This window comes from Cladophialophora psammophila, assembly GCF_000585535.1.
Source record: "Cladophialophora psammophila CBS 110553 chromosome Unknown aczJe-supercont1.2, whole genome shotgun sequence".
NCBI classification, from domain to species: Eukaryota; Fungi; Ascomycota; class Eurotiomycetes; order Chaetothyriales; family Herpotrichiellaceae; genus Cladophialophora; species Cladophialophora psammophila.
The window spans coordinates 1,667,575-1,691,235 of record NW_006912923.1 but is presented as its reverse complement, the minus strand read 5'-3'; the positions used below and the strand labels follow the sequence as shown (position 1 = coordinate 1,691,235).

General features: G+C 53.6%; 9 protein-coding genes across 9 annotated transcripts; 6 read left to right on the top strand and 3 right to left on the bottom strand.

Annotated features, from left to right (window-relative positions):
• Nucleotides 1-347: 347 nt before the first annotated feature.
• A1O5_01951 (uncharacterized protein) lies at nucleotides 348-1,444 on the top strand (the record flags this gene model as incomplete). The annotated part of the gene is made up of 4 exons (XM_007742567.1): nucleotides 348-384; nucleotides 440-678; nucleotides 745-803; nucleotides 880-1,444. The coding sequence occupies 4 exons, from the start codon at nucleotides 348-350 to the stop codon at nucleotides 1,442-1,444; spliced, it is 900 nt and encodes a 299-aa protein (XP_007740757.1).
• Nucleotides 1,445-1,799: 355 nt separating this feature from the next.
• Nucleotides 1,800-2,627, bottom strand: A1O5_01950 (uncharacterized protein; the record flags this gene model as incomplete). The annotated part of the gene is made up of 1 exon (XM_007742566.1): nucleotides 1,800-2,627. The coding sequence occupies one exon, from the start codon at nucleotides 2,625-2,627 to the stop codon at nucleotides 1,800-1,802; it is 828 nt and encodes a 275-aa protein (XP_007740756.1).
• Nucleotides 2,628-5,090: 2,463 nt separating this feature from the next.
• Nucleotides 5,091-5,691, bottom strand: A1O5_01949 (uncharacterized protein; the record flags this gene model as incomplete). The annotated part of the gene is made up of 2 exons (XM_007742565.1): nucleotides 5,091-5,273; nucleotides 5,368-5,691. The coding sequence occupies 2 exons, from the start codon at nucleotides 5,689-5,691 to the stop codon at nucleotides 5,091-5,093; spliced, it is 507 nt and encodes a 168-aa protein (XP_007740755.1).
• Nucleotides 5,692-8,539: 2,848 nt separating this feature from the next.
• Nucleotides 8,540-10,392, top strand: A1O5_01948 (arylsulfatase; the record flags this gene model as incomplete). Its single annotated transcript, XM_007742564.1, has 3 exons — nucleotides 8,540-8,675; nucleotides 8,816-9,033; nucleotides 9,082-10,392. 3 exons carry the CDS (start codon nucleotides 8,540-8,542, stop codon nucleotides 10,390-10,392), a joined length of 1,665 nt encoding a protein of 554 aa, XP_007740754.1.
• A 420-nt stretch (nucleotides 10,393-10,812) lies between these two features.
• A1O5_01947 (uncharacterized protein) lies at nucleotides 10,813-11,397 on the top strand (the record flags this gene model as incomplete). The annotated part of the gene is made up of 1 exon (XM_007742563.1): nucleotides 10,813-11,397. One exon carries the CDS (start codon nucleotides 10,813-10,815, stop codon nucleotides 11,395-11,397), a length of 585 nt encoding a protein of 194 aa, XP_007740753.1.
• Nucleotides 11,398-12,149: 752 nt separating this feature from the next.
• On the top strand, nucleotides 12,150-13,436 carry A1O5_01946 (uncharacterized protein; the record flags this gene model as incomplete). The annotated part of the gene is made up of 5 exons (XM_007742562.1): nucleotides 12,150-12,185; nucleotides 12,245-12,296; nucleotides 12,367-12,415; nucleotides 12,465-12,516; nucleotides 12,576-13,436. The coding sequence occupies 5 exons, from the start codon at nucleotides 12,150-12,152 to the stop codon at nucleotides 13,434-13,436; spliced, it is 1,050 nt and encodes a 349-aa protein (XP_007740752.1).
• Nucleotides 13,437-14,171: 735 nt separating this feature from the next.
• A1O5_01945 (uncharacterized protein) lies at nucleotides 14,172-15,675 on the bottom strand (the record flags this gene model as incomplete). Its single annotated transcript, XM_007742561.1, has 2 exons — nucleotides 14,172-15,166; nucleotides 15,219-15,675. 2 exons carry the CDS (start codon nucleotides 15,673-15,675, stop codon nucleotides 14,172-14,174), a joined length of 1,452 nt encoding a protein of 483 aa, XP_007740751.1.
• Nucleotides 15,676-16,726: 1,051 nt separating this feature from the next.
• Nucleotides 16,727-20,082, top strand: A1O5_01944 (beta-galactosidase; the record flags this gene model as incomplete). The annotated part of the gene is made up of 3 exons (XM_007742560.1): nucleotides 16,727-17,336; nucleotides 17,388-18,795; nucleotides 18,876-20,082. The coding sequence occupies 3 exons, from the start codon at nucleotides 16,727-16,729 to the stop codon at nucleotides 20,080-20,082; spliced, it is 3,225 nt and encodes a 1,074-aa protein (XP_007740750.1).
• Nucleotides 20,083-21,152: 1,070 nt separating this feature from the next.
• Nucleotides 21,153-23,124, top strand: A1O5_01943 (uncharacterized protein; the record flags this gene model as incomplete). Its single annotated transcript, XM_007742559.1, has 3 exons — nucleotides 21,153-21,412; nucleotides 21,526-22,744; nucleotides 23,005-23,124. The coding sequence occupies 3 exons, from the start codon at nucleotides 21,153-21,155 to the stop codon at nucleotides 23,122-23,124; spliced, it is 1,599 nt and encodes a 532-aa protein (XP_007740749.1).
• Between the last annotated feature and the right edge of the window lie 537 nt (nucleotides 23,125-23,661).

Below are 23,661 nucleotides of genomic sequence, written 5' to 3'. Positions count from 1 at the left end.
ATGGCGGTCCCGAATGCGGGACAGCATCAAGGGATATCGAACTTTATCTGAAGAGGTACTCAATTCTCTCTGCTCTCAAGTCTTCTGTAGCAAATCTCGACATTTTCATTTATTGAGACGTCCCCACGCAGTGATTTGTGGCGGGGCAGCAGCAAGTGGTGAGCAACCTTGTAAGCCCATCGGAAGAGGCACCCACAGGCGTCGTTCGGTACATTGATAGTCCGACCCGACCTGCTTCCGCCCGCTTCAGCGTCTCCGCAATGGCTTCATCACCCCCTTTGTTCTTGCTTCTGTACTTGTATATATCAGGTCAGGATCAGGCCACGAGGTCTGGAAGAGGGCACAGCATGCTCAGGAAGGTGGCTGCCGACGTGCCGTGGAAACGTAAAGCCGCTCTCCCGCACCGTTGAAGTATTATCAGCTCACTTCTCTCCGTCAGGGCTGGTTCGTTTCGTCCCACGGGCAGATCCATCAAAGGTGCTTATTGGACAGCCTCAAGATGACAACGTCGATGTCGGCATCGCTCTGCGGAGAGGTCTTGACGTTCCCGTCAGTGTCTTCTCTGGTTCCTCCGTCCTGTCGCCTGGGAGGGATACCGGGACCTCTGCCGTCGTCGATCGAGTCCTGTCTCCTCTGGCCATGTCTGAGGTTGGGACTATTCGATGTATTGGGTTGAATGTGAGTATCTTAGGCCCATATGCTAGGCTGTGACGGAAAGAATTGCTCAACCACCCTCCAAAATAGTACAAGCAGCATGCGGCGGAAGTGAACATGACCCTGCCCACTGTGCCTACGGTCTTCATGTAAGTTTTTTTGGGGGGGTTGCCTTTCTACACCAGGACTGACTGTCTTCGCATTCGGACTAAAACTGGGGCACAGGAAACCAAACACATCGCTGGGTGACCCCTGGCCAGCGCCGACGATACTGCCCAGATTGACCCAACAAGACGACTGCGGCGACTACGAGGCCGAACTGGCTGTGGTGATCGGCAGGGCCGCCAAGAATGTCTCCCAAGCCGACGCCATGGACTACGTCCTGGGCTACACGGCCTGTGACGACGTCTCCAGCCGTACGGCTCAGTTCGCGCAGAGCCAGTGGTGTTTCTCCAAGGGCTTTGACGGCGCCTGTCCCATCGGCCCGGCTCTCGTGTCCCCCTCACTCATCCCGGACCCATCGAAGCTGCACCTCCGCGGCCTGAAGAACGGGAACCAGGTCCTCCAGGACTGCGGGACCGACGACCTGATCTTCCCCATCCCAGCGCTAATCAGCTTCTTGTCGCAGGGCACGACGTTGCCTCCTGGCACCGTGATCATCACGGGCACGCCCGCGGGAGTTGGCGTCGTGAGAAAGCCCAAGGTCACCATCAGGCACGGCGACGAGTTTCACGTCGAGATTCTGCCGTATATAGGCACGTTGGTAAACATTTTTGAGAATGGAGAGTAAGTCTGACCCTGTCACCCATTCAGCTATCTGGCGATGTTTTTTTTTTTTTTTTTTGGAAGATGAGAGGACATCCGGTAATCTGAGATTCTCGACTCTCTTGTTGAAGAGAACAGAGTTTCACTAGAGGACTGTTTTTCGGCACCGGGGAATCAATGACAGCGCTGTGGCTCGCACGCGAAGTTGATAAGGAGGCTGGATAGACCAAAGCATTAGTCAATGGCGGGTGAAAGGTGGGCTATGATCCCAGGTATTAATAGATTATATATGTGCATATATATTTTGACCCATAACATGGAATCCCATTTTACCCACAGAAAGCTGCCCTGTAAGCCGAACATTCTCGTTCGCGCATGACTTAGTCCCTCGACACCACTTCCCTTATCTTCTCTGGCCTTAACTCACCTTTCTTTCCCCACCCGCCCTGCCCCCGCTGTACACTCGGACGAAACTCCTCGTACATGTGAAAAGCCTTGACGTTAAACTCTTTCTCCTGGCCTCTGTTCCTCCACGTATCGATCGCCTCCTCCATGGCCCTCTTGACCCTCTCGTACTCATCCCCTTGTCCGAACTTGTTCCTCAACAACACTTCATTGGCCTTCTGCGGCCTGCCCGAGACGATCGCGCCTCCGTCCTTTAGTAATAGCCTGAACCGCATGACGTTGATCTCATCGTCGGCGCCTTCCTCGGCAGCGCGTCTCTTCCTCTCCTTCTCGGCCCGCTCGGCCGGGTCGTCCGACGGCTTTTCAATCAGTCCGATCGCGCGCCCCTTGGCGATGGCACATAATGTGGAGATCGCAGAGCCGATGCTCAAATGCGTGGCCCATGGCAGGACGGGATAAAGCGCCTGCGACACACATGCGGCCCATAGCTGCAGGACTGGCGCCCGGTTTATCAGCACGGGCTTGGTGGCGTCCCCCGCCGGCGATACGTCTTCCTCGGGTTTGAGGGAGGGCTGTTTCTGCTTTTGCTTCTTTGTTGAACGCGCTGCGTCCTCTGCATTCGTTTGGTTATCAGACTGTGTGCGTTTGCGTTCGGAGCGCGGTTCAGTCTCTTTCTTTCTCTTTGTAGTTGCAGCACGTTTAGATTTGGAACCTTGGCCTTGGGCTTTGTTTTCCTCCTTCGGCTCGAAGTCTTCTACACGTGTCTGATTCTGTTTAGTCTGGCTTCTCGTAGTTGCAGTCATATTGTGTCGCTGATCGTGACAATTGCAGCAGACGTGTAGCGAGATAATTGATGGTTCGATGGCAAGGCTGGGAAATATACTCGTAGTACTATGGTGTGACGGCGCCACGGTGGATGCTTTCGATGTATGACGTCATGTGTCGACTTGGGGGCCGGTGGGGCCATGTCACGTGGCTCAGCCTCACTAGCCCTTGACTAGCCCTGCCAGCCTCGCCATCACAACCTCCCTTTTCGTTGGACCCCCAAACCTTGTCCCTTTGGTAAGATAAAGAGATATGTCTGGTTTGGTCTTACGAACAGGAAAGACCTGGATCGTGATGTGTGTCCCTTGGAGATTCTTGTCAAACAGTTCAACACGATTGCTTACCGCAAATCCCCTTTCCACCTTCGAGTGCTATTGGAGAGACATTCTGTATAGAACGTGTAACTTTTTGGAGAATACTTGTCTGGGCCATGGCGAATCTGGAGAAAGGCTTGTCGCGGCATTTTGAGAATGATCAGGGGATGATATCCGAGGAGGATTTTGAAGTTGGCTGTGACGGGTAAAAGGTGGAAAGGTGTACTGTGGTCGTGGGGGCCAAGGGCCAAGGAATGAGACCTAACACTTACCTTCCTTCCACCTTTCAGAATAGACGCCCCCATTTAGAGTGCTATTCTCACATCGTCCTCAAAATGCTTCATCCAGCTTTTCGCCCTAGGGCTTGACAACATTCAGCCCAACCTTGCAAATCGTCCAGGCAGATGCCAAACGCCTGCAGTCAGACATCAAGTCAGAGTTTGCCAGGCTAGAGGGGAATAATGCATCAACAATGACGTCGAAAGTTAACAAATAAGTGGCACGCTTCAAGTCCCGCTGTTAGAATAGAGGTGGCCTTCGTTGGTATTGAGCCCTCTTTAGCTATATTGAGCACAGCGTGCATTTTGCGTCAACCTGTGTCACTTTGATTCGGCTGGTGGGTAACGCATGACAACCCTCACCAACACCATATTTCAGTTGTATCTTCTAACCTCTCGCCAAGGTCAGCGGCAAAAATCACACAAAACTTCTCCGGAGCAAAAACTCTCGCCGAGAGAAACCATCCTTGATCCTAATCGAAAGTTGATGCGAACCTCAGGTTTTTTATTTCATGACGGATTTGAATGACTTGTCACACCCTTTCTCTCTGCCATCATCACTCTTTAGAAGAGAGAAGATTGGGCAGATGCTGGAAGATCAGATGATATTGAGACCAGCTTCAGGTCAATGGCAATCTAGACTGCAGTTAGTCAGACAAGCTGCTCCCTAACTGTGCTAACCCCTGGAGAGGGGTGTCTTCAGATTGTTGAGAGAGAATAAGTGAGTGTAAATTGATAAAAGGTGGATTTTTCAGAGGCTTGAGGTGGGTCAGTTTGCATGTGAATTCTTTTTGGGTATAGGAATTCACAGCTGATTTCTGACAGAAACTACCTAGGGAACCCAGAAGGGTCTGGCAGCGGAGAGCATGGCTAGGGGATATAAACGCGAAATATTCACACCCGCTGGCGCCCACAAATCCCCCCCCAAAAAAAGAAAGGAAAGAAGGGGAAAAAAAATAATCTGTCTCCAATGTCGACAGGCTCGACAGTTGACAATCATCCAAAGACAACAAGAAAGTATGAGATAAGCCGAGGATCGCTGCCGCTTTCCAACATCCTTTGAAACAGTGACTACTTGGAACCTCTGTCAGACTTGTCAATTGTCGACAGAAAATTGACAATCAGAATACATAAAGGAGAAATTGTGGGGAATTGGTTCAGCGGTCTGGCAGAAGTTTGAAGTGTTGTGACCACAGCTGGATATCTATCTTGTTCCTTGGCGAAATGATCGTTTTTCTCCGCCGACGGCCATGAGACCGAGGGTCGTGAATCACCCAAGCCAAACTACAGTACTACGGCGCCCGATCCCCCTCCATTCTTCGGCCAGTGATCGGGAAACAGAGTCCCCTTCCAGCAGCCATGGGGAAATGTGAATTTGAAAGCTGACACTGAGATCGCGGCCTCGGTATACGTCAGCCCGTCAAAGGACTGGAGAATGCATTAGATTGAACTTCGAAATATCCCAAGTCTTGCACCAAATGCATTGATCAGGGTCGCAGACTAAGAATTCCGGTCGACCGCACATTGAGATTTCCTCCCTCAGAAACGTCGACCCAGGAAGTACGTGAATCAGCCTTCTCCCTCTCAGCCCTGTGCCCCTTCTATATCAAAAGTCGACTATGAAATTTTGGGTGCCGGAAGGCAAGATGAGTGCACAACCTTCCCGGATACCCAAGATGAGCACTGTCCGTTGGCGCCTCCATATCCAGCCTTTGCAATGGCTTCATTCCAGTCTGGAGCTTTGTTGTTGAGACTAAAAGCCAAGATTCATGGTCAGCCAAGTCCGTTGTCGCAAGCGCGTTGAACCGTTGGACCGCGAGGCCGGCAAAGGAGGGGGAGGTATCAGAACTTACCAGGGTGAGTTTGTTCCTGGCGGGCACTGCCTGCACTTGATAGACGCCGGCTTGTCGTAATTGTTGTACAGGGCTCCCAAGTTTGCCGTGCCGGGGTACGTGAGTTTGCCGTCCGTCATGCCGTTTGTCGCGGCGCAGTTTGCGGCGTAGTAGATCTTGCACTGCCAACCGACAGGAGGCTGGAAGAGACATTCAATCACGAATCAGCAAAACTCAAACTCATCGAAAGGGCAATAACAATTGCAAGGGAGAGAAGAGTGACAATCGACTTACCCCGACAGACGAGCCGGCATCCGTAGGAAAGTCCATGCACTTCGAGTCGGTGAGCTTGTTCCAGGAACACGGCTGCACCCAGTTCTTGTTGTTGCAGATGTACACTCCGGCCGGCGGGGTTCTCTTGGCCAGCCTTGCTCCCTCCGACTCGTCGACGAAGTACTCGTCGTCCGACGTCAGTTCAGGAGTGGACGTTTCCACGTCGCCTTCGCTTGGGGGCAGGACAGCGGGATCGGTGATTTCTGGCCCCGCCTGGCCTGCAACGAGGCTGGCGAAGGCTGCAATGGCCGCAACGGTCGATATGCCTAGAGTGAGGGCGCGCATCGTGGAAGAGGTAGGAGACAGACAGGTAGAAGCAGTAAATGTGGTAGGAAATATTGGAGATTGCAAAAGACGAGGAAATGGCGATGGAAGAGGGAATCTTTGACGTCTCTGGCCTTCGCCTTCTTCTTCGGACTGAGGCGATATAAAGGAGGATTACCAACCACTGAGCATCCGCTTGCGGACTCTGTGGGGTGTGATTTTGTTACGATTGTCTCTCTTTGTTTCTCACCATAACAAAGAGGTTTCTCCCCGGTGGCCCTGCCCGGCCCCAAGGTTTCAAGGCGACGTTCCCATGTTTTCAAAGAACTGATTGTTCCCGCCTGTCAAAACAGAGCGGAACAAAACTACCAGTCAGAGCCAACTGAGCGACAGATGTTCTAAGGAGGTGGAGAGGTGAGAGAGACGCTGTCACGGCTGGAAGTCAGAGATCCTCGTGCGCGCCCTGAGACAGCCGAATGCGAGAAGAACCAACGTGTGCGTGGAATGGAATTGTCCGTGCACCGGCTGGATCCTCCTCCGTGAAAGGAATACAGCACGTTTGCGCGTGACGAGGAGCTTTGACCCAAAACTGCAGAAAGTAAGCGTTTACGCCAGTTTCACCGCCTTTCTCTGGCTGGCCTCACAGCCTCTATGGTACTATTCGATGCCAATGCAATCGCATTGGGATAGGCTCCTGTGGCAGTATCGGCAAACATGATCTCTATACCTGGGGTTTACCTTTGTAGGCTTTTTTTGGGCTCACCATAGTATCTGTATTTCCAGACGGACACCCCCAGCTTGTGCTCTCCAAGTTGCGCCGGGGTTCATCGGGCATGTAAATACGGGCGTCAATAAGCAACGGCCCTCTCGAGACAGGTTTGTCCCTTTTTCTGCAAACGCACCACCCTCGGCGCTATTACTACCCACAAGAACAGGTCGTTTGATGAGATTCCCTGCCTGGCCCAACAATGTGTAATTCTGGAACACCGTTTTATTGTCGATGGTTGGGCCGAAAAGCCCCGTGATCTCTGCGTACCCTTTTGTAGATAGCCGAGAGATGATGACCCGAGCTGCATTCTGTGATGCTGTGAATACCATTTGCCCATTCTGCCTTTGCATTCAGGCCATGATATTCGCCTCTAAACTTTGGTGTTGTTCACACATCCAAGCAGGCTCGCGACAGTCAGCCAACCAGCGGCAGTCCTGTTGGGCAGGCAATTGCCAAAGGCCGTTGCGGCGCCAGACAGGACTACTGAACCGGCGATGATGGGGTCTCGCACTCATTCATTCAACAGCCAGTCGTTGATCCGGTAAGCCCACATTCTGCGTGAGACCCGGCGCACAGGAAAAGGCGTAAATTGCTACAAGGCAATTGAAGTTGACGGGGACGACGTCCTGCGCCTGGGCGAAGATGGCACCCTGCTATGATGAGTCCGCCGCACCGCCGGAATGAAAGCCACCACCATAGAACCAGACCAACACAGGTTGGAGGCTGGTCTATTTGTTTGGTTATTTAGTCCATACGCTGAGATAAAGGCAGTCCAAGCCTTGTGTGATTTGCAAAGCTCGCTCCCAACGCCGCAAGTTTTTGCCAACTCTGGCGCAAAAGAGTAGTTGAAAGTTGCCGGCGCCTGAATACAGGGCAACGATTGCTTATTTACGACATTGTTCTTATTACCATTGGAGGGTTTCCAGAGGGCAAAGCGGATCTCGTTGATAGCAGGCTCGGCGTGTGGTATCCCTAGATATTCGCCAAGGGTTGGATATTACTTGATGGCATGTCCAACTACGCAGCCCGAAGAAGTATTTACAGGCACGCCCACAGCAGTTTCTGTGTTTGGATGAGTTTGGACAACAGAGCTGGCCAATGTCGGGAGACTAGAGGAAAGAGAGAGAGAAAGCTACTGTAAGTAAAATTCTGAAGGAGTTGGTGCACATTTTGTCTAGGAAGACAAAAGGTGCTCTCCTCAAGCATTATATCTCTTCCGCTAGATATATTTGGGGCAAGAAACAGCATCGTTGCTACCTCTCAGGCTAGCACCTCCCACCTTCGGAAAGGGGTTTGTAGCTGTTCTTGGGCCAAGCGAGCTCTTATCGTCGATCGTACTGCGCAGGCGATTAGGGTACATGCATCGCAGCAAGGTCCTGACCACATTTCTGGGCGGCTATTTTGGGCCTCGCGTATCGTATATGTCGTTCTCATGCAGTGGCCAAGGCAAATTTCCCGTCGAGAAGTTACCAATTCTCCATGTAGAGACGTCGGCTAGGAAAACGCCAAGGCGAGGCTGATGCCCCCTTTTCCTTCGGAGGGTGCCCTCTTGCCATGTTCCTCATATTGGATCCATATCGATCTCTGGTGCTCCAAGGAATCTTGTTTGCACACGTTTGACGGCGCGCGGAGGGGCTCAGCGCCATGCGTATGAAGTCGCTGCCGTATCTCCTGTAGGTCAATTTAGCGTCGGTTCCCGCGTAACTCGAATCGATTGCAGAAAAAGGATATTGAATCATGGCAAGACTGCACAGCTTTCTGTCAATTCTTCTCTGACAGGTTCCAACGCGGGGCTGAAAGGCCGCTGGTCATTCAGACGCTGCATATTGGGGGTTTCTACCTGGGAGTCTGCGAAAGAAAAGGAGTGAGAATGAGTTTGTCCATGTATCACCGAGCACCGAATCTTTCTTCAGGGGTCCCAGGCTACCGATGCCAAGCCGCTCGGAACAACGACACGCCGCGTTTTCCCGAGCGACAGGCTGACTACAGGCTATTCCAGTCTTCACAACAAGACCCAATCCTGTTCGTCTCTTGACAAAGCCCGCCTGCCTCTTTCGATTCGTTTATGGGATCGCGTGTTGTCCGTCAAGCATCTGCGACATGGCCGACAAATCTGAGAGGCCTCACGCAGGCACGCGGCCCAACTTCCTGGTCATCGTGGCCGACGACCTGGGCTTCTCAGATGTGGGCGCATTTGGAGGGGAAATCAAGACACCAAATATTGATAGCCTGGCCCGTGATGGCCTCAGACTTACAGACTTTCATGCCGCAGCCGCCTGCTCGCCGACACGGTCAATGTTGTTAAGCGGCACGGATAACCGCAAGTAGAGCCTAAGACGTCGGTCTGACAGTTATCGTTCTAACGTGGATGCACAGACATTGCCGGCCTAGGGACGATGATAGAGACGATAAAAGAGTTTCAAGTGGGCCAGCCTGGTTACGAAGGATACCTGAATGACCGAATCGCCGCGTTGCCTGAACTCCTTCGAGATGCCGGCTACTTTACACTCATGTCGGGCAAATGGCATCTGGGCATGACGCCGGACCGCTATCCATCCAAGAGAGGGTTCGACCGATCATTCAGCTTGCTTCCCGTATGAGGCATGTCGGCAACCATCAAATTGCTCGCTGACAATCTCCAGGGTGGCGCGAATCATTACGGGTGGGAGCCACAGGTGCAGGAAAAGGTCCCCGATTTGCTGGAGCGCAACGGCCCTTTCTATGCCGAAGATGACAAACCCGTCTCGGTCGCCGGCTTGGGTCCGGACTTCTACTCTTCGGAGTCCTTCACGTCGAAACTACTGCAGTACTTCCAAGAGAGAGGCGAGGGTCAAAGGCAGAAACCGTTCTTTGCCTATCTGCCCTACTCGGCGCCTCATTGGCCCCTGCAGGCTCCGGAGGAAGATTGCAGAGATTATCGAGGGGTCTACGACGAAGGCCCGGACGTGTTGAGACAGAAGCGGCTGCGACGTCTTGAGGAACTGGGCATCATCTCCTCTGAGACCAAGGCCCACGAGGTATTTGCTTTGCCGCTCGATAAACCCCTGAGTAAAGAATGGAAGAGCTTGACAGAGGACGAGAAGAAGTTCTCCTCGAGGACCATGGAGGTCTTCGCCGCCATGGTGCAGAACATGGACCGGAACATTGGCCGTGTCCTCTCCTATCTCAAATCGACTGGCGAATACGACAACACGTTGGTCATGTTCATGTCCGACAACGGGGCCGAGGGACTGCTGTTGGAGGCATATCCCGTGGTGAAGGAGAACATCTTCGACCACATCGATCGATATTACGACAACAGTTACGAGAACATGGGCCGATATAACAGCTACATCTGGTACGGGCCGCGCTGGGCGTCTGCGGCGATGGCCCCGCTGAGGCTTTACAAGTCCTTTTCGTCAGAAGGCGGAATCAGGGTGCCGTTCATCCTGAGGTATCCACCATTAACGTCATCACGGGCCGGCAGACTTGATCGATCGTTCGCGACAGTGATGGACATTGCTCCGACCCTCTTACAACTAGCAGGAACGGAACATCCGGGGACCACTTATCGAGGCCGAGCCGTCGTCCCCATGCGAGGGACATCTTGGGTGCCATATCTGTCCGACCCGGTGAAGCGGCCGTACATCCATGGCGACGACTCCGTCATGGGATGGGAGCTGTTTGATCGTCAGGCCCTTCGGAAAGGGAAATGGAAGGCCGTCATGATTCCGAGGCCCTTTGGGCCCGGAAGATGGCAGCTGTACGACCTGGAGAGAGATCCTGGAGAGACGGACGACCTGGGGGCCCGGCACCCCGAAAAGCTGCAGGAACTTCTCAAACACTGGGACGAATATTGCAGGGAGGTCGGCGTTGCAGGTGCGGCGCCGCAGTATGGGATGCTGAGGGTTGACCAAGGCGATGGGAGTCCTTTGGCGGCGGCTGCATCGAGGGAAGATGGACCCAAGATCTGAGAATTACATGATTTAGAACGGAGGCTATGGGGGGATCCGAAGTCGAAAATATTGCAGCTCGCTAACCAACCAACTAGACCGTGCGCGGGACTGATGAGGGGCAAGACATACATACATACCTACGCATACATCCATAAATTCCCAGTCTCTCTACCAAGCGTCGTAATTCCCCCACGATCATGTCCAGCCCCACACTTCCTCTCGGGAATCTTTTCTCCCGCCCGCTGTGTTCGGCAGTCATCTGGACACGCGCGATTGCGCACCATCGTGAGGAACGATATAATGTCCACACGTTCCAAACAATGTCTCCCATGGCTGTTCTTGACGAAACTTACCCGCGACATCCATAGGCTGACACTCCCCGTAATCATTCTGATGCACTAAGACGGAGAGATCGATAACAGGCCCGAACCGAAAACCATGACAGAACCGTCGACCAAAGTGGCCGGACTGCCCAAGTTCTCCCGGCACATTACGACGCACAATGCGGATGGGGTAGCTATATTCGCGACGGCTGATCCTGCCGACCCGTCATCACCGAGCTCTGCAGGGTCAATGTCCCCGGACCCTTCATGGTTGAATTTTCCTGGTTCCCCTGCTTCAGGGTTCGGGCTCGCATACGCAACAGACACAATACCCGCCGACTTCAACGGCAACGCTGACCTGGACACCTACAATGCCTACCTGCCGAAACATCCCGGCATCACCATTCGGGGCGGGTCGGTATTCCGGGTGGTCGACATGGATCCCGGCGCGAAGTCGCCCATGCATCGCACCGTTTCCATCGACTATGGCGTCGTGCTCGAGGGCGAAGTGGAGTTGGAGCTGGACTCTGGAGAGAAGAGGCGTCTTGCGAGGGGAGACATCTTTGTCCAGCGAGGGACCATGCACATGTGGAGGAACCCCAGCGACTCCAAGCCGGTCAGACTACTGGCGGTGCAGCTGGACAGTAAGGAAGTTGTGGTAGAAGGGAAGGGAGCGTTGCCTGAATTGTTCCAGTCGTAAGGAGTGCCAGCCGAATGCCAGCCGAATGCCAGCCGAATGCCAGCCGAATGACCATTCTTTCGTCTTCTTTTTCTTCCTGACGACAAGGGATCACTGGAAAATTGCTGGCGAGGCCTTTGAGGCCCTTAATATCTGAGCGAGAGTTTCAGCGAAAGCTCAGCCCGCGTGCCTGGCATCGGCTGGACCATCCGTGGGAGCCCTGCTGCCCTGCTGCCCTGCTTCGTATTCGCTCGCCTCTGGGCCTTCCAGAACGTGATCTGGCGATGACTTAATAATGATCGAATGGGACAATCCCGAATCCCCCCCCCCCCCCCCCTGAAGCTGATCAATCGCCACGGGACTGGGCACCGGCGGCAATTGTCCGATCTGTGGTGTTCGGCTTACCAATTTCAGGAAATGCTCTCCTTGCCATGTCGCAACTTGCACCTCCCATCTCCACCACGGCGATGGGAGTGTAGATAGCTAATGTCCGTGTGGTCGAGGGGTATGTAACTACTAGGGCAAATATCCATTGCTCAAAGGCACCAATCTCAAACGTCATGATAGCGTGGCCCCCTCCTTCCTTCCTCGTTCTTCTTTGCGATCAATTTTTTCGCTCTGCCTCCTGCCTCGCATTTCACATTCTCTAACCTTTTCTTCTCCCTTGGTATATGCAATTGCTGCGGCGCCCAAGCTCACCAAGACTCATCTACAGCTTCGCCCGAAGTCTACGCAATCCGCAACCTCAGTTTCGTTCCAGATCGGTAGCAGACATGGCTGTCCGATCTGCCTTCGACCCCAAAGACATGGTGCGTTATTCCTCCGTCGAGCCCTGAGCCTCACTTATTGACTACAATCTCACAAATAGGTCTTTCGTCACCTCGGCCCTACTGGGTTGAAGGTCTCGGTCTTTTCGTTGGGTAGGCAAATAGGCGCCTTGTTCACCCGGGACGGGATGGAATGGAATGGAATGGCTAACGGCGCGAACAGGCGGCTGGCTCACATACGGTGGAACCCAGAAGGGCAACATTGTCAAAGAGTATGTCGTGTGCGCGCATTTGCAAGGTCATGCTAACATGATGGTGCAGATGCTTACAAGCCGCCTGGGACCATGGAATCAACTTCTTCGATACTGCAGAGGTGAGCGTTAACCCCTTCCCGTCTGGCATTTTCAGGGGCACTACTCACGTCCAATACAGACCTATGCCAATGGACAGTCCGAGATTGAAATGGGCAATGCCTTGAAGGAACTCAACTGGCCACGAGACGAGTATGTCTTGTCCACCAAGATCTTCTTCGGCACAGGTCGAAAAGAACCCAATACCCGTGGCCTCTCCCGCAAGCACATTGTCGAAGGTCTCAAAAGCTCTCTGGACCGTCTTCAACAACCATATGTGGATATCGTCCTTGCCCACCGACCTGACTATGCGACCCCGATGAAGGAGATCGTCGAGGGCTTCACTCAGGTCATCCGAAATCTCAACCTTGCCTATTACTGGGGAACCTCCGAATGGTCGGCGACCCAGATCACCGAAGCCACCTTGATTGCAGAGAAGTACAACCTCATTGCCCCCATCGCCGAGCAACCACAGTACAACGCCTTCCACCGTCAACGATTCGAGGTCGAATATGCCCCGCTGTACAAGGAGTACAAGTACGGCACCACCATCTGGTCCCCGCTCGCATCCGGTCTCTTGACGGGCAAGTACAACGACGGCATCCCCGAAGGCTCACGGTTCGCGAACCACAAAGATTTCTTCGGCAGCACAATCGAGTCCCTCCAGAAGTCCGAGGGCAAGGCCAAGATCGAAAAGGTCAAGAAGTTGACCACCATCGCCGAGCGACTGGGCGGCAATATGTCGCAGCTGGCGCTGGCGTGGTGTGCAAAGAACCCCAATGTCAGCACCGTCATCCTCGGAGCCACCAAGGTCGAGCAGATCGTGGACAACTGCAAAGCTCTCAAGCTGTTGGAGAAGCTGGACGACAAGACCATGCAGGAGATTGAGGAGATCCTCGACAACAAGCCTGCCGAGCCAGCAACCTTTGGACGATCGAGGTAGGCGGGTCTTTTCCGTTGACCCCCCCCCCAACCCCCCTGAATAGGGGCCTCTGTGTCGGTCACCGCACTGCCACTGTCCACCATGCAAGTTTTCGCCTGTAGGTACTCCGTACCATGCATGTTTGTTATGGTTATGTATCTGGATTAGGCTTGGAAGTCCACGGGCTGATTCACAAACGCTCCCAGACGCGAATGGCGCCAGAGATCGACCAAGCTGTAGGAGGGACTCAGAGCAGGCAAACCTGCAGCGGGCTCAGTATGTAAACACAGCCATTTGGCCTCCCAACCTGATTAGAAAGTTTCTCGATAGACAACCACCTACCCACCTGACCCCTTCCCAACAGCACAGGATCGTCTTTTGTCCCGTTCCTGTCGTGGTGTATTTAGCAATGTCTAGCTAGATTTTTTCCCTCTTCTCCCTCTTGCGTCGAGATCACCTCGCCAAACTTACTAAGCTCACGCCCGCACCGCCTCTTCTATCCAGTCGCCCGTTTCGTCGGCATGGATTGTTCTTCCTTTGGAGGAGCCGTCACCGCTGTCGCCTAGTCGAGCGATAACACATCTGGTTACTCACCCAAGTCCGGCGCTTCGAGCAGGAGGTGCAGTCATTTGGCCAATGTCGAGAGATCGTAGATCTTGGAAAGGTATGAGGCAGCGGCGTGGGTGGGCGCGCGTTCAATATAGCTTATATCCGAACAGATTAAGCCCGCACGTAAAGGGACTTCGTTCCACACCGCTAGACTGCACTGCTGATCAAGGACCACGGGCGCTGAAAACTGCTCTCGCCACCACCACTTCCTCCTTCGTCTTCGTATCTCTCAGACAGAGGGGCCGCAAACTCGAGCATGAACTTGAGCATCCACCGATCCATTTGGAAGTGCGAGTCGTCTTGGCATCGCAAGCAAGCCTTATGAAAGGCCTCGAACCGGGCGAACGATATGTCAATGCAGGGCCAGTACGTCTTCAAACGGGTTAGGAGCTCGAAGTTGCGCTCGAGCAGTCTCCGCGCGCGCTGTGTGTCGGCTGCGTTGTCGCTGAAGAGCAAGATGTGGAGTTGAACGGTGGACGCGATCGTCAGAACGTGGCCCACGATCGAGTTGAGGAGTTCAGCCCCCGGTGTCTCGCTCGCCAGGTGGATGAGGTTGCACACGTCGGTGGAATATTGTCTGCATTTTTGGGCGTACTGGCTCGTCGTCACTTGAGGGCGAATATCGTCGTGGTGGTTGTGTTGGGGATATGCTTGGTTCGCGCTGCCGTGGAGAAACTGGTAAAAGAGGAGCTGGCACAGGTGACAATAGTCCATGTGGAGGACGACGAACACGTTGCCGAAACCCTGACTTGCCCAGTACACCAGGTTCGCGGGCGTGTTGGTCATTCCGTCGGGGAGGCTGGAGGCCCAGGAATCCAGCTCAAGCGACACCCGCTCGACGGCCTGCGTGAGCTCGGTACCTTGAAGATCACCCGAGACAGCTCGCGAGTTGACCTCGTCGATCTGAGAGAAGATTTGGTTCACGACCACCGAATGTGCGATCAACGAGTCCTGTGGTATATGTGATTTTGCCCTCGGCGATCCTCGGTTGGCAATATAGGTTTGATTCGGCAGCGCGGTAGATGGGAGGTCGAGAAATCTCTTCTCCGCCATAGGGAGCGGGACATTGCGTAACGGCATCATCTTCGGCAATCGCACTCCAGTCGATGACCACGTGTCCGTTTCGTACAACGCCCACCACACTGATGCCAGGTCAGTATCAACAACCTGCAAGGTCTCCCATTGGTTTCTAACCTCTAAAATTGACCTCTTGCTGGATGCGGGTTGTGACAGGCGCGTTGGGAAGATCTAGGAGCATTCCTATGCGACAAGCAATGCTAAAGAAAACAGATTCCGTTGCCCCTTCTCCCTCGACTACTGCAGACGCTCCCAGCAACAGGCAAGCTTGGATGGTGGTGAGGGAGATGTCGTGTAGATTCAACAAGCGCTCTGCTTCTTTGGTGAAGGGTCTGCCTCGTTCCCGAGGTGATGTCTTGACTAGGCTTTCATGCTGTGAGAAGCGTGCTGACATACCGATGACTGCAAAGAGGAGAATCCTCGAGAGGGAGCCGTTTTTGAAGGCGGCCAAGAAGGACGGCTTGTGAAACAAGACGTGGAATGAAACATGGATGTAGCGGAAGTAGAGATTGATCAACTCCTCGCACAAATCCAGGGGCGGCAGCAGCTTAGACTTGTGCGTTAGAGCATGCATTCGGCGAGGGACGATCGGCTCGTAGCCATCTTCTTGAAAGTCGGTCTCTTGACTTAACACACACTGCAGATTCCTCTCGGTGCAGAAATCGCACGTTGTTCCTTGGTAAGACCGTATGCATTTCCTCCGACGTCTCCTACGAATCAAACTGAGTGATTCGACGTCTTGGATCAGGGACGTCGGAGACTTACCGACAGATGATACAGGCTGATTTGGGCCTCATCAGAAGTGTGGTGGAGAGATGCAGAAACAGGACACGGGGGAGTTTGGTGGGCTACTATGGCATCCACTTTAACACACTGTTGTCGCCATTGGCGTCAGTGAGTGAGAGCAGCATGTGGCATGGTAAAGAGAACGTGCTTGAGATGTTGCCGAAAATGGATTTGGCGTTGGCTGAGGGTCACGTGGATCTGGGCAAGTTGCATAGCATTGTCATGTGATTCTCAGTCTTTCTACCATGATCGGACTGACAACTTCGCTCCTTGCACCAGGTTGCACCATGTTGCACCATGGAAGTTGCAGCTGCAAGGCGACCTCTTGTGTGCTAACTGAAAGCCTCGGGGAAACCGGCCGCTATACAACGTCCCCCGCACAAATCCTGACGCTAATCTAGGTCGACCGTCGGAAATCATGGCGGAGAACATGCTACTCCGATTGGCACTCAGAGGACGTGCTGGATTCTGTCGATGAGCATTGGCGTAGGCTTTGAAAGCGGACTACAAGCAGTTCTCATTTGTTCATGCAGCGTGCAGCCAACCTCCTGTGGAGGAATACAACCCCCCCCAATAACGGATCGACAAGGTACATACCGGTCTGTCCCCAGCATTCTCGGGGCCCTTTCAATGCCCGCTGCGACGGCGTGTTTCGCGATGAATTTGGCCGACATGAGCCGACCGGCATTCTGCGATATGATCTACTTGTCACGCCTTGCCTTGGGGGCGCGGGAAGAATCATTTCCTTGTCGTTGTCTTTCTGCGTGAAATTCCCCGTCTCTGCTGGCGAGGAAGTCGTCTTGCAATCCACGACGCTGCAATTGCTCTCTACTGCAAGTATGCTGGAATCAATCGACGGCTTAGGTCTCGGCGGCCCCTCTGTACAGCAGCAGGTGGTTCAACACAGGCCGGACTACGCCAACGAGGCGGTTTTCCGCCGAAATACTTTGCCGCCGCGGTCTTACTGGATCCCCAAAACCTCTCTGTCGCTCAACGGTGCCTGGGACTTTCATTGCGCCAGCAGTCCCCTCGAAGCCGCGGATTTCGATCAACGACAAGAAAACTGCTGGACCACCATCCAAGTGCCGGGCCATTGGCAACTTCAAGGCCATGGTCGACCTCAGTATACTAATATTGTCTACCCATTTCCAGCCTGTCCACCTGATCTCCCGGACGAGAACCCTACTGGCACATATCGGCGGACCTTTTCTGTGCCTCCTGACTGGGACTGTAGTGCTCAATTACGACTACGGTTCGACGGTGTTGATAGTGCCTACCATGTCTGGCTCAATGATGACTTTATCGGATACGCCCAAGGCAGCCGAAACGCTGCGGAATTCGACATAACTGCCGTTGCAAAACGTGGGAAACCCAACAAGCTTCTGGTCCGTGTCTATCAGTGGTCAGATGGCTCTTATATTGAGGATCAGGATCAGTGGTGGCTTTCTGGTATAGAAATGCCTCTACTGGCTTAAACGAACCGCATGTTGACAGATGCAGGGATTTTCCGGGATGTTCATCTTTTAGCAGTTCCAACCATATGCAGAATTGACGATTTTTTCATTCGAGGCGATCTCGATGCCACCTACAAGCATGGCGCTCTCCACGTTACGGTTGACGTCCACAGCCCCAAAGGCGGGCTTGTTTCCGTTGTCCTGCGTGAAAGGCCCAACCACGGAGGGGAGACTTTAGGCAGTGCTGAGGCTAGCTTTGGAGGAAATACTACCAGAGTTGACCTCCATATACACGTGGACAACCCTAACAAATGGACGGCCGAGACTCCTTATTTATACGATGTCGAGATTATATTGACAGAGGGCAGCAAATCGGACCGAGTGGAGCATACCACCGGCTTTCGAAAGGTCGAGCTCAAGAACGGTTTGCTCACAGTGAACGGAAAAGTCCTCAGATTCCGTGGTGTCAACCGACATGACCATCACCCTCTGTTCGGTCGTGCTGTGCCGCTCGAATTCGTCCGTCAGGACCTCCTGTTAATGAAGAGGCACAATATCAACGCCGTGCGTTGCTCGCACTATCCGTCTCACCCTGGCCTCTATGCACTAGCCGACGAGATTGGCCTCTGGGTCATGGACGAGGCGGATCTGGAATGTCACGGATTCTCCGAGGTCGTGGCGACCAACACGGCAGAGTGGGACGGCGGAGAGGTTTCGTACGCACGTTGGATTGGCGCGGTGTCAAAGGAAGCTAGAAGGTACTTGTCCGACAATCTGTCGTGGAAGGAGGCATACGTCGATCGAGCCGTCCAGATGGTGCAACGAGACAAGAATCACGCCAGCGTCATCATTTGGTCGCTTGGAAACGAGGCATTTTGCGGCCAGAACCATGTTGCAATGTATGAGGCTTGCAAACGTCTTGATCCGAGTCGCTTGGTCCATTACGAAGGAGACACCAATATGGGGACGACGGACATTTACTCGTACATGTACGCAGCCGTGGATGCCCTTGCGGAGAGGGCGTCGACTCGCGACGTCGCTGCGGATGGCACTTTCACTAAACCAGTGATATTGTGCGAGTATGCGCACGCCATGGGGAATGGTCCTGGTCTCCTCGAAGACTACGAAGAGGTCATTCGCGCGCATCCACGCATTCAAGGCGGCTTCGTCTGGGAGTGGGCTAATCATGGCCTCTACCAGGTCGGCCCGGACGGCAAACAGTTTTATGCACACGGCGGGGATTTCGGCCAGAAGGTCCATGATGGCACCTTTGTCATGGATGGACTCTGCAATAGCGCGCATGAGCCTACACCAGGACTCATAGAGTTGAAGAAGGTGTATCAGCCTGTTTCAATCCATCTAGTGAATCAAAACTTGATTGTCGAGAATACATATGACTTTGTCGACCTTGGACATTTGGAGGTTACGTTCAAAGTCGAAGAATTTGGCCAGAGGTGAGTGATGTTTCTGCCCCCCTCGAAAGATAGTCAGATCCCCCGTTTGGGTTTCAAAATCGCTGATATCCACTTCTCAGCGCCAATATGCTCGTGGACGGCCAGCTTAAAATTCCTCCTATCGCTGCAGGTGCAAGACAAGCTGTTCCCCTTCCTGGCACTGTCTTTGAGCAGCAGTCCAAGTTCGAGTTAATACTCACAGTGACCTTCCGACTGGGTGAAGCTGCGAGCTGGGCTGAGAAGCGGCACGAGGTTGCCTGGTTCCAGCACCAACTTTCGCCAGGGTGCCGTTTTCCGGTTTCCTTGCCCTTGGGATCTTCCGTGCCAACGATCTGCAATAGCAATTCTACCCTGACAATCTTTACAGCCAAATCCACATTTACCTTCAGCCGAGCACGCGGTCTTCTTAGATCTTGGACCACTACTTTGGGCCCAATCATTCCAGACTCCTCAGGCTACAAGGAGTCTCTGATCCCTGGTTTCTGGCGACCTCCCACGGATAATGACATGCCTAAAGCTCTTCCCCACTGGCGATCTTTTGGTGTTGACAAAATCACATCTCAGCTGCGCTGCATGGTGCTGGACCAAAAGACCCACTCCCATGCCTTCACTTTGACGACGAAGACGTACATTGCTCCGCAGTCCTTGGGTTGGGGGTGGCATGCAATCACCACTTATCAGATTCAACCCGACGGCTCTGCGGTGTCAGTCTTCATTCATTTAGAGAACCCTGTGGGGACTGTCCCTCAACATCTTCCTCGGATGGGATTCGACCTGGTGTTGGCAAAGACGCTCACCCGGGTGAAGTGGTTTGGCCGTGGCCCCGGGGAGTCGTATCCGGATAAGAAAAGCAGTCAGCGCTTTGGTGTCTGGAAAGGCGACGACATCTCTCAGTTGCAGACACACTATGACGTTCCACAGGAGAATGGAAATCACATGGACACTCGCTGGTTAGAGTTGGCCACCGGAGGAAAAGGTCCCGTCGTAAGGGTGAGCGGGATTGACGCCCCGTGTCCATTTGGACCCACGGCGGCTGTACAAGATTGGGCAAGTCAACCACACTTAGCGCCGCAGCCCGTTTTCAGCTTTATGGCGACGAAGCACTCAGCCGACATGCTCGAGAAGGCTGCGCATCCCTGTGACCTCGTCGAGGAAGATGTCACGCTGCTCCGCCTGGACGCGGCAGTCAGTGGTGTAGGAACGGGTGCCTGTGGCCCTGCTACCCGGCAAGATCATATGGTAAAACCAGCTGGAGCCGGCTTTGGGTTCATATTAGCATTAAAATAATTGCGGGTAAGTCTTCTTGACGCGTGAAAGAGTCCGGTTGCCGTACGCCTGATAGAATCTGTAGAGGGCAATAGCAGGTTGCTTGATACCCTTTTTTCTGACAGGGGAGACTCCCCCCAGTTGATCCAGAGCAGCCCAGATCTCTTCATTTCGTGTCAAGACCACAGAATCTGTGGTGGTGTTGAAGTTCTGAATGAAGGATGCCCTGGATTCGCAACGTGATCAAGGCTGATGGTCGACTGCCGCATCGTTGCCAGCGAGCAAAAGACCAAGCATCAGGCTATGAACGAACACAGGCAGCCACCGTAGAAACCACCGTCAGATTTGCCACGCTTTATGCAAGTCTAAACGCGTGACAACACAGCTAAAGAATTCATGAACCTTGAAAGATCGGACCATGCTTGACCATGTCGGTAAAATGGCGTGAGTGAGTCTAACCTGGTTTAGGGTCAATGGAGGCTGCTTTAGAGCATTCCAAGAGAGGTTTAGTGAATCTTGGCTAGTGCATATTTGGACCACAAACCTGAATGTCTCCCGAATCTGCAACTACCGCAACTACCGTTTTAACCTGTCCAAGGACGGAGGAGGAATCCTCGCCACAAATGCCGCTGCAAGAATCATTCGTCGACACTGTATCCTTAGTGGGGCTTTCCGTCCAGGGGCAAAGTCTCTGCGCTCCTGTCGGTCTCTAGTCGGTATTTTAGGGGCGGTTTATGAGGCGGTTTTGGCGGTTTTCGGGCGGCTTTGTGATCATTGGATGATCTGCGAGGAAAGCAACCGTGTGAGCGCCCTAAGAGAATATCGGCAAAAGGAGCAACGAATTGTCCTCGGGCCTACCTCAATTTGCCAAAGACAATGCAAGGCTACAAACGGACTATCCCCACATGGGGGATTTTGAATCTGGAGAGAAGCTGGAGAATGCACATGGCCTGGAACATAGCAAGCACAAGTACAAAGAGAGGCACTTCACCCCTCGACACTCGCTCTTGACTGCCACACCGAGTTCTCACTCTCAACAGCTACACCATCACCAACCAAGCACTCAGCTCAAACTCCTGCCTGGTTCCAAGATGACATCGAAAAAGACGGAATCTCCCGAGGAGCAAATGGTAGAAGTCGTCCAAGGCGACTCACAAATTGTACAGAAGCATGAAGTCTTCGACCTTGCCAACGAGATCCGAGATGTTCAGCCAAGTGCGATCACGCCTACCATGTTCAAGCTCTATCTCATTCTGTCCATTGGCTACTTCTGCATCATCCTTCAGGGCTACGACGGCTCCCTGATGGGTGCCATCAATGCGATGCCCCAGTATTTGAACTATTACGGATTGTGAGTCAGAGAGATTTTACTTTTTCATGGTTGATTCTGTGTTGTATTCCACCTCTCGGACAGACTTTAAGAGACGTCGAGCCTGGAGCTTGTGCTGATCTACCTCTTCCCAGAAAATCCGCAAGTTCTTCCACAGGCCTGGTCTTTGCGATCTACAACATTGGAGCTATTGCAGCGCTGCCAATCAGTGGGCCAATCAATGACACTTTTGGGCGAAGATGGGGCATGTTTACCGGCGCCGCTTTGGTCATCTTCAGCACCTGTATCCAAGCCCCTGCGACCTCTCGGGCGATGTTTTTGGCCGGTCGGTTTTTTGTCGGGTTTGGGCAGGGTTTTCTCAATGTGGCGGGAATCACCTATGTCAGTGAGATGGCACACCCTCACTGGCGTGGTCCTCTTTCGGCCTTTCTCGAGACAAACTACTTTGTCGGGAGTATCCTTGCCTCCTGGGTCACCTACGGAACCGCCTACATGGCAGGAACTATTTCTTTCCGCCTTCCAGTCTGGCTCCAGATGGTCAGCTCCGGATACATCGTGCTGGGAGTGTTCTTCTGCCCTGAGTCGCCGCGATGGCTCATGGCTCAAGATCGATACGCCGAAGCTGAGGCTGTGCTGGCCACATATCACGGCGAAGGGTCCGGGTCGAGCCCGTTTGTCCGTCTCCAGCTCGCCGAAATGCGTGCCCAAATCTCCTCAGACGGCTCCGACAAGCGCTGGTGGGACTACCGCGACCTCTTCATGACCCCTGCGGCTCGAAGACGCCTGATCTGCGTGGTTGGCTTTGCGTGGTTTGGACAGTACTCCGGCAACGCGCTGGTGTCGTACTATTTTCCAGTCATCGTAGAGCAGACAGGCATCACCAACCCGCACACCCAGCTGCTCCTCAACGCGCTGAACCCCGTGGTGTCGTGGATCGCGGCGATTCTGGGCTCGCTGCTGAGCGACCGCGTCGGCCGCAGACCGCTGCTGCTGGGCGGCTTCACGGGCTGCGCGCTGTGTCTAGCCGTCGTGACGGGCCTCACCAAGATCTCCGTCACTTCTGGCGGCGCCGCCGCGGGCCACGCGGGCATCTTCTTCATCTACCTGTTCAGCGTGGTCTTTTCGTTCTGCCTCACCCCGCTCCAGCCGTTCTACATCTCCGAGTGCCTGGCCACCGAGACCCGCGCAAAGGGCAACGCGCTCGGGCAGATTGTCGCCTCGGTCGCGGGTGTCGTCGGTCAGTACACAACCGGCGTCGCCATCAGCCACATCGGCTACTACTACTACCTGGTCTTCGTTTTCTGGGACTGCTTCGAGGTGCTGATCACTTATCTATTCTTTCCCGAGACAAAGGTAACGTACCCCTTTGATACTCTTCATCTTCGCCTTCTGCTTCTAGATCCGGTCCCAGTCTCAGCTCGACTTCGACAACATTCGCCGCGCAATAGCGCAATCGAAGGGGCTTAGCTCCTCCGTATTCTTGCGGAGGCTGTATTGCGAAAAGGTCGATCGATGGGGATTCATTCCTTCGGTCGGCTTTTTTTCGGCCTTTTTTTGGCCATGTAGTTAAAACTCCGCAACGCACGCTAACATTCAATCCTACTGCTCCATAGGGCCGGACGCTGGAAGAAATCAACGAGATCTTCGACGACCCCCGGCCCGTCAAGAAGTCCTTGGAGAAGAAGGATGCCACGGGCGTCCTGCACGCTGCCTTGAAAGTGGGCGAGGCTTGATCCTCTCTCTCTCTCTCTCTCTCTCTGTGTGTGTGTGTGTGTGCTACGTCTTGGGTGCTTGTCCTCTAAAAGTTCTTCATCCGTCAGCTATGAGTACAGCGGCAACGACATCAAACGCCCCACAGAAGGGATCGTCGTGGCCGTGGGAAACGAGCCTCACAGTTTTGGCAAACAGCCCACGGAGGCGGAGCAGATACTTTCCAGTCCTGCGCTGAATAATACGATTCGATTGTGTCTGTGTATGGTCTGACGTCCTCTTCTCTAAAATTCCGTCGAGTCATTGCCTGCCTGGAATGTGTCAACTGCCTTTCATCCAAGCTTTGATTCCAATTTGGTCTCTTATTCCATTCAGTCATGTTCCGTTTCTCGTTCCTTCGCGGCCTCGTCCCAAACACTCGGTCAGGTGTTTGGCCCAACTCAATCCAACTTCATATCGCTTCATCACACATCATGTCCCTTACCACCTCAAGAGAAGCCTCCAGAAGGCCATTCATTGGGTTGATAGCTTAGCTGTGATATAGATGCAGTCCTTTCCCG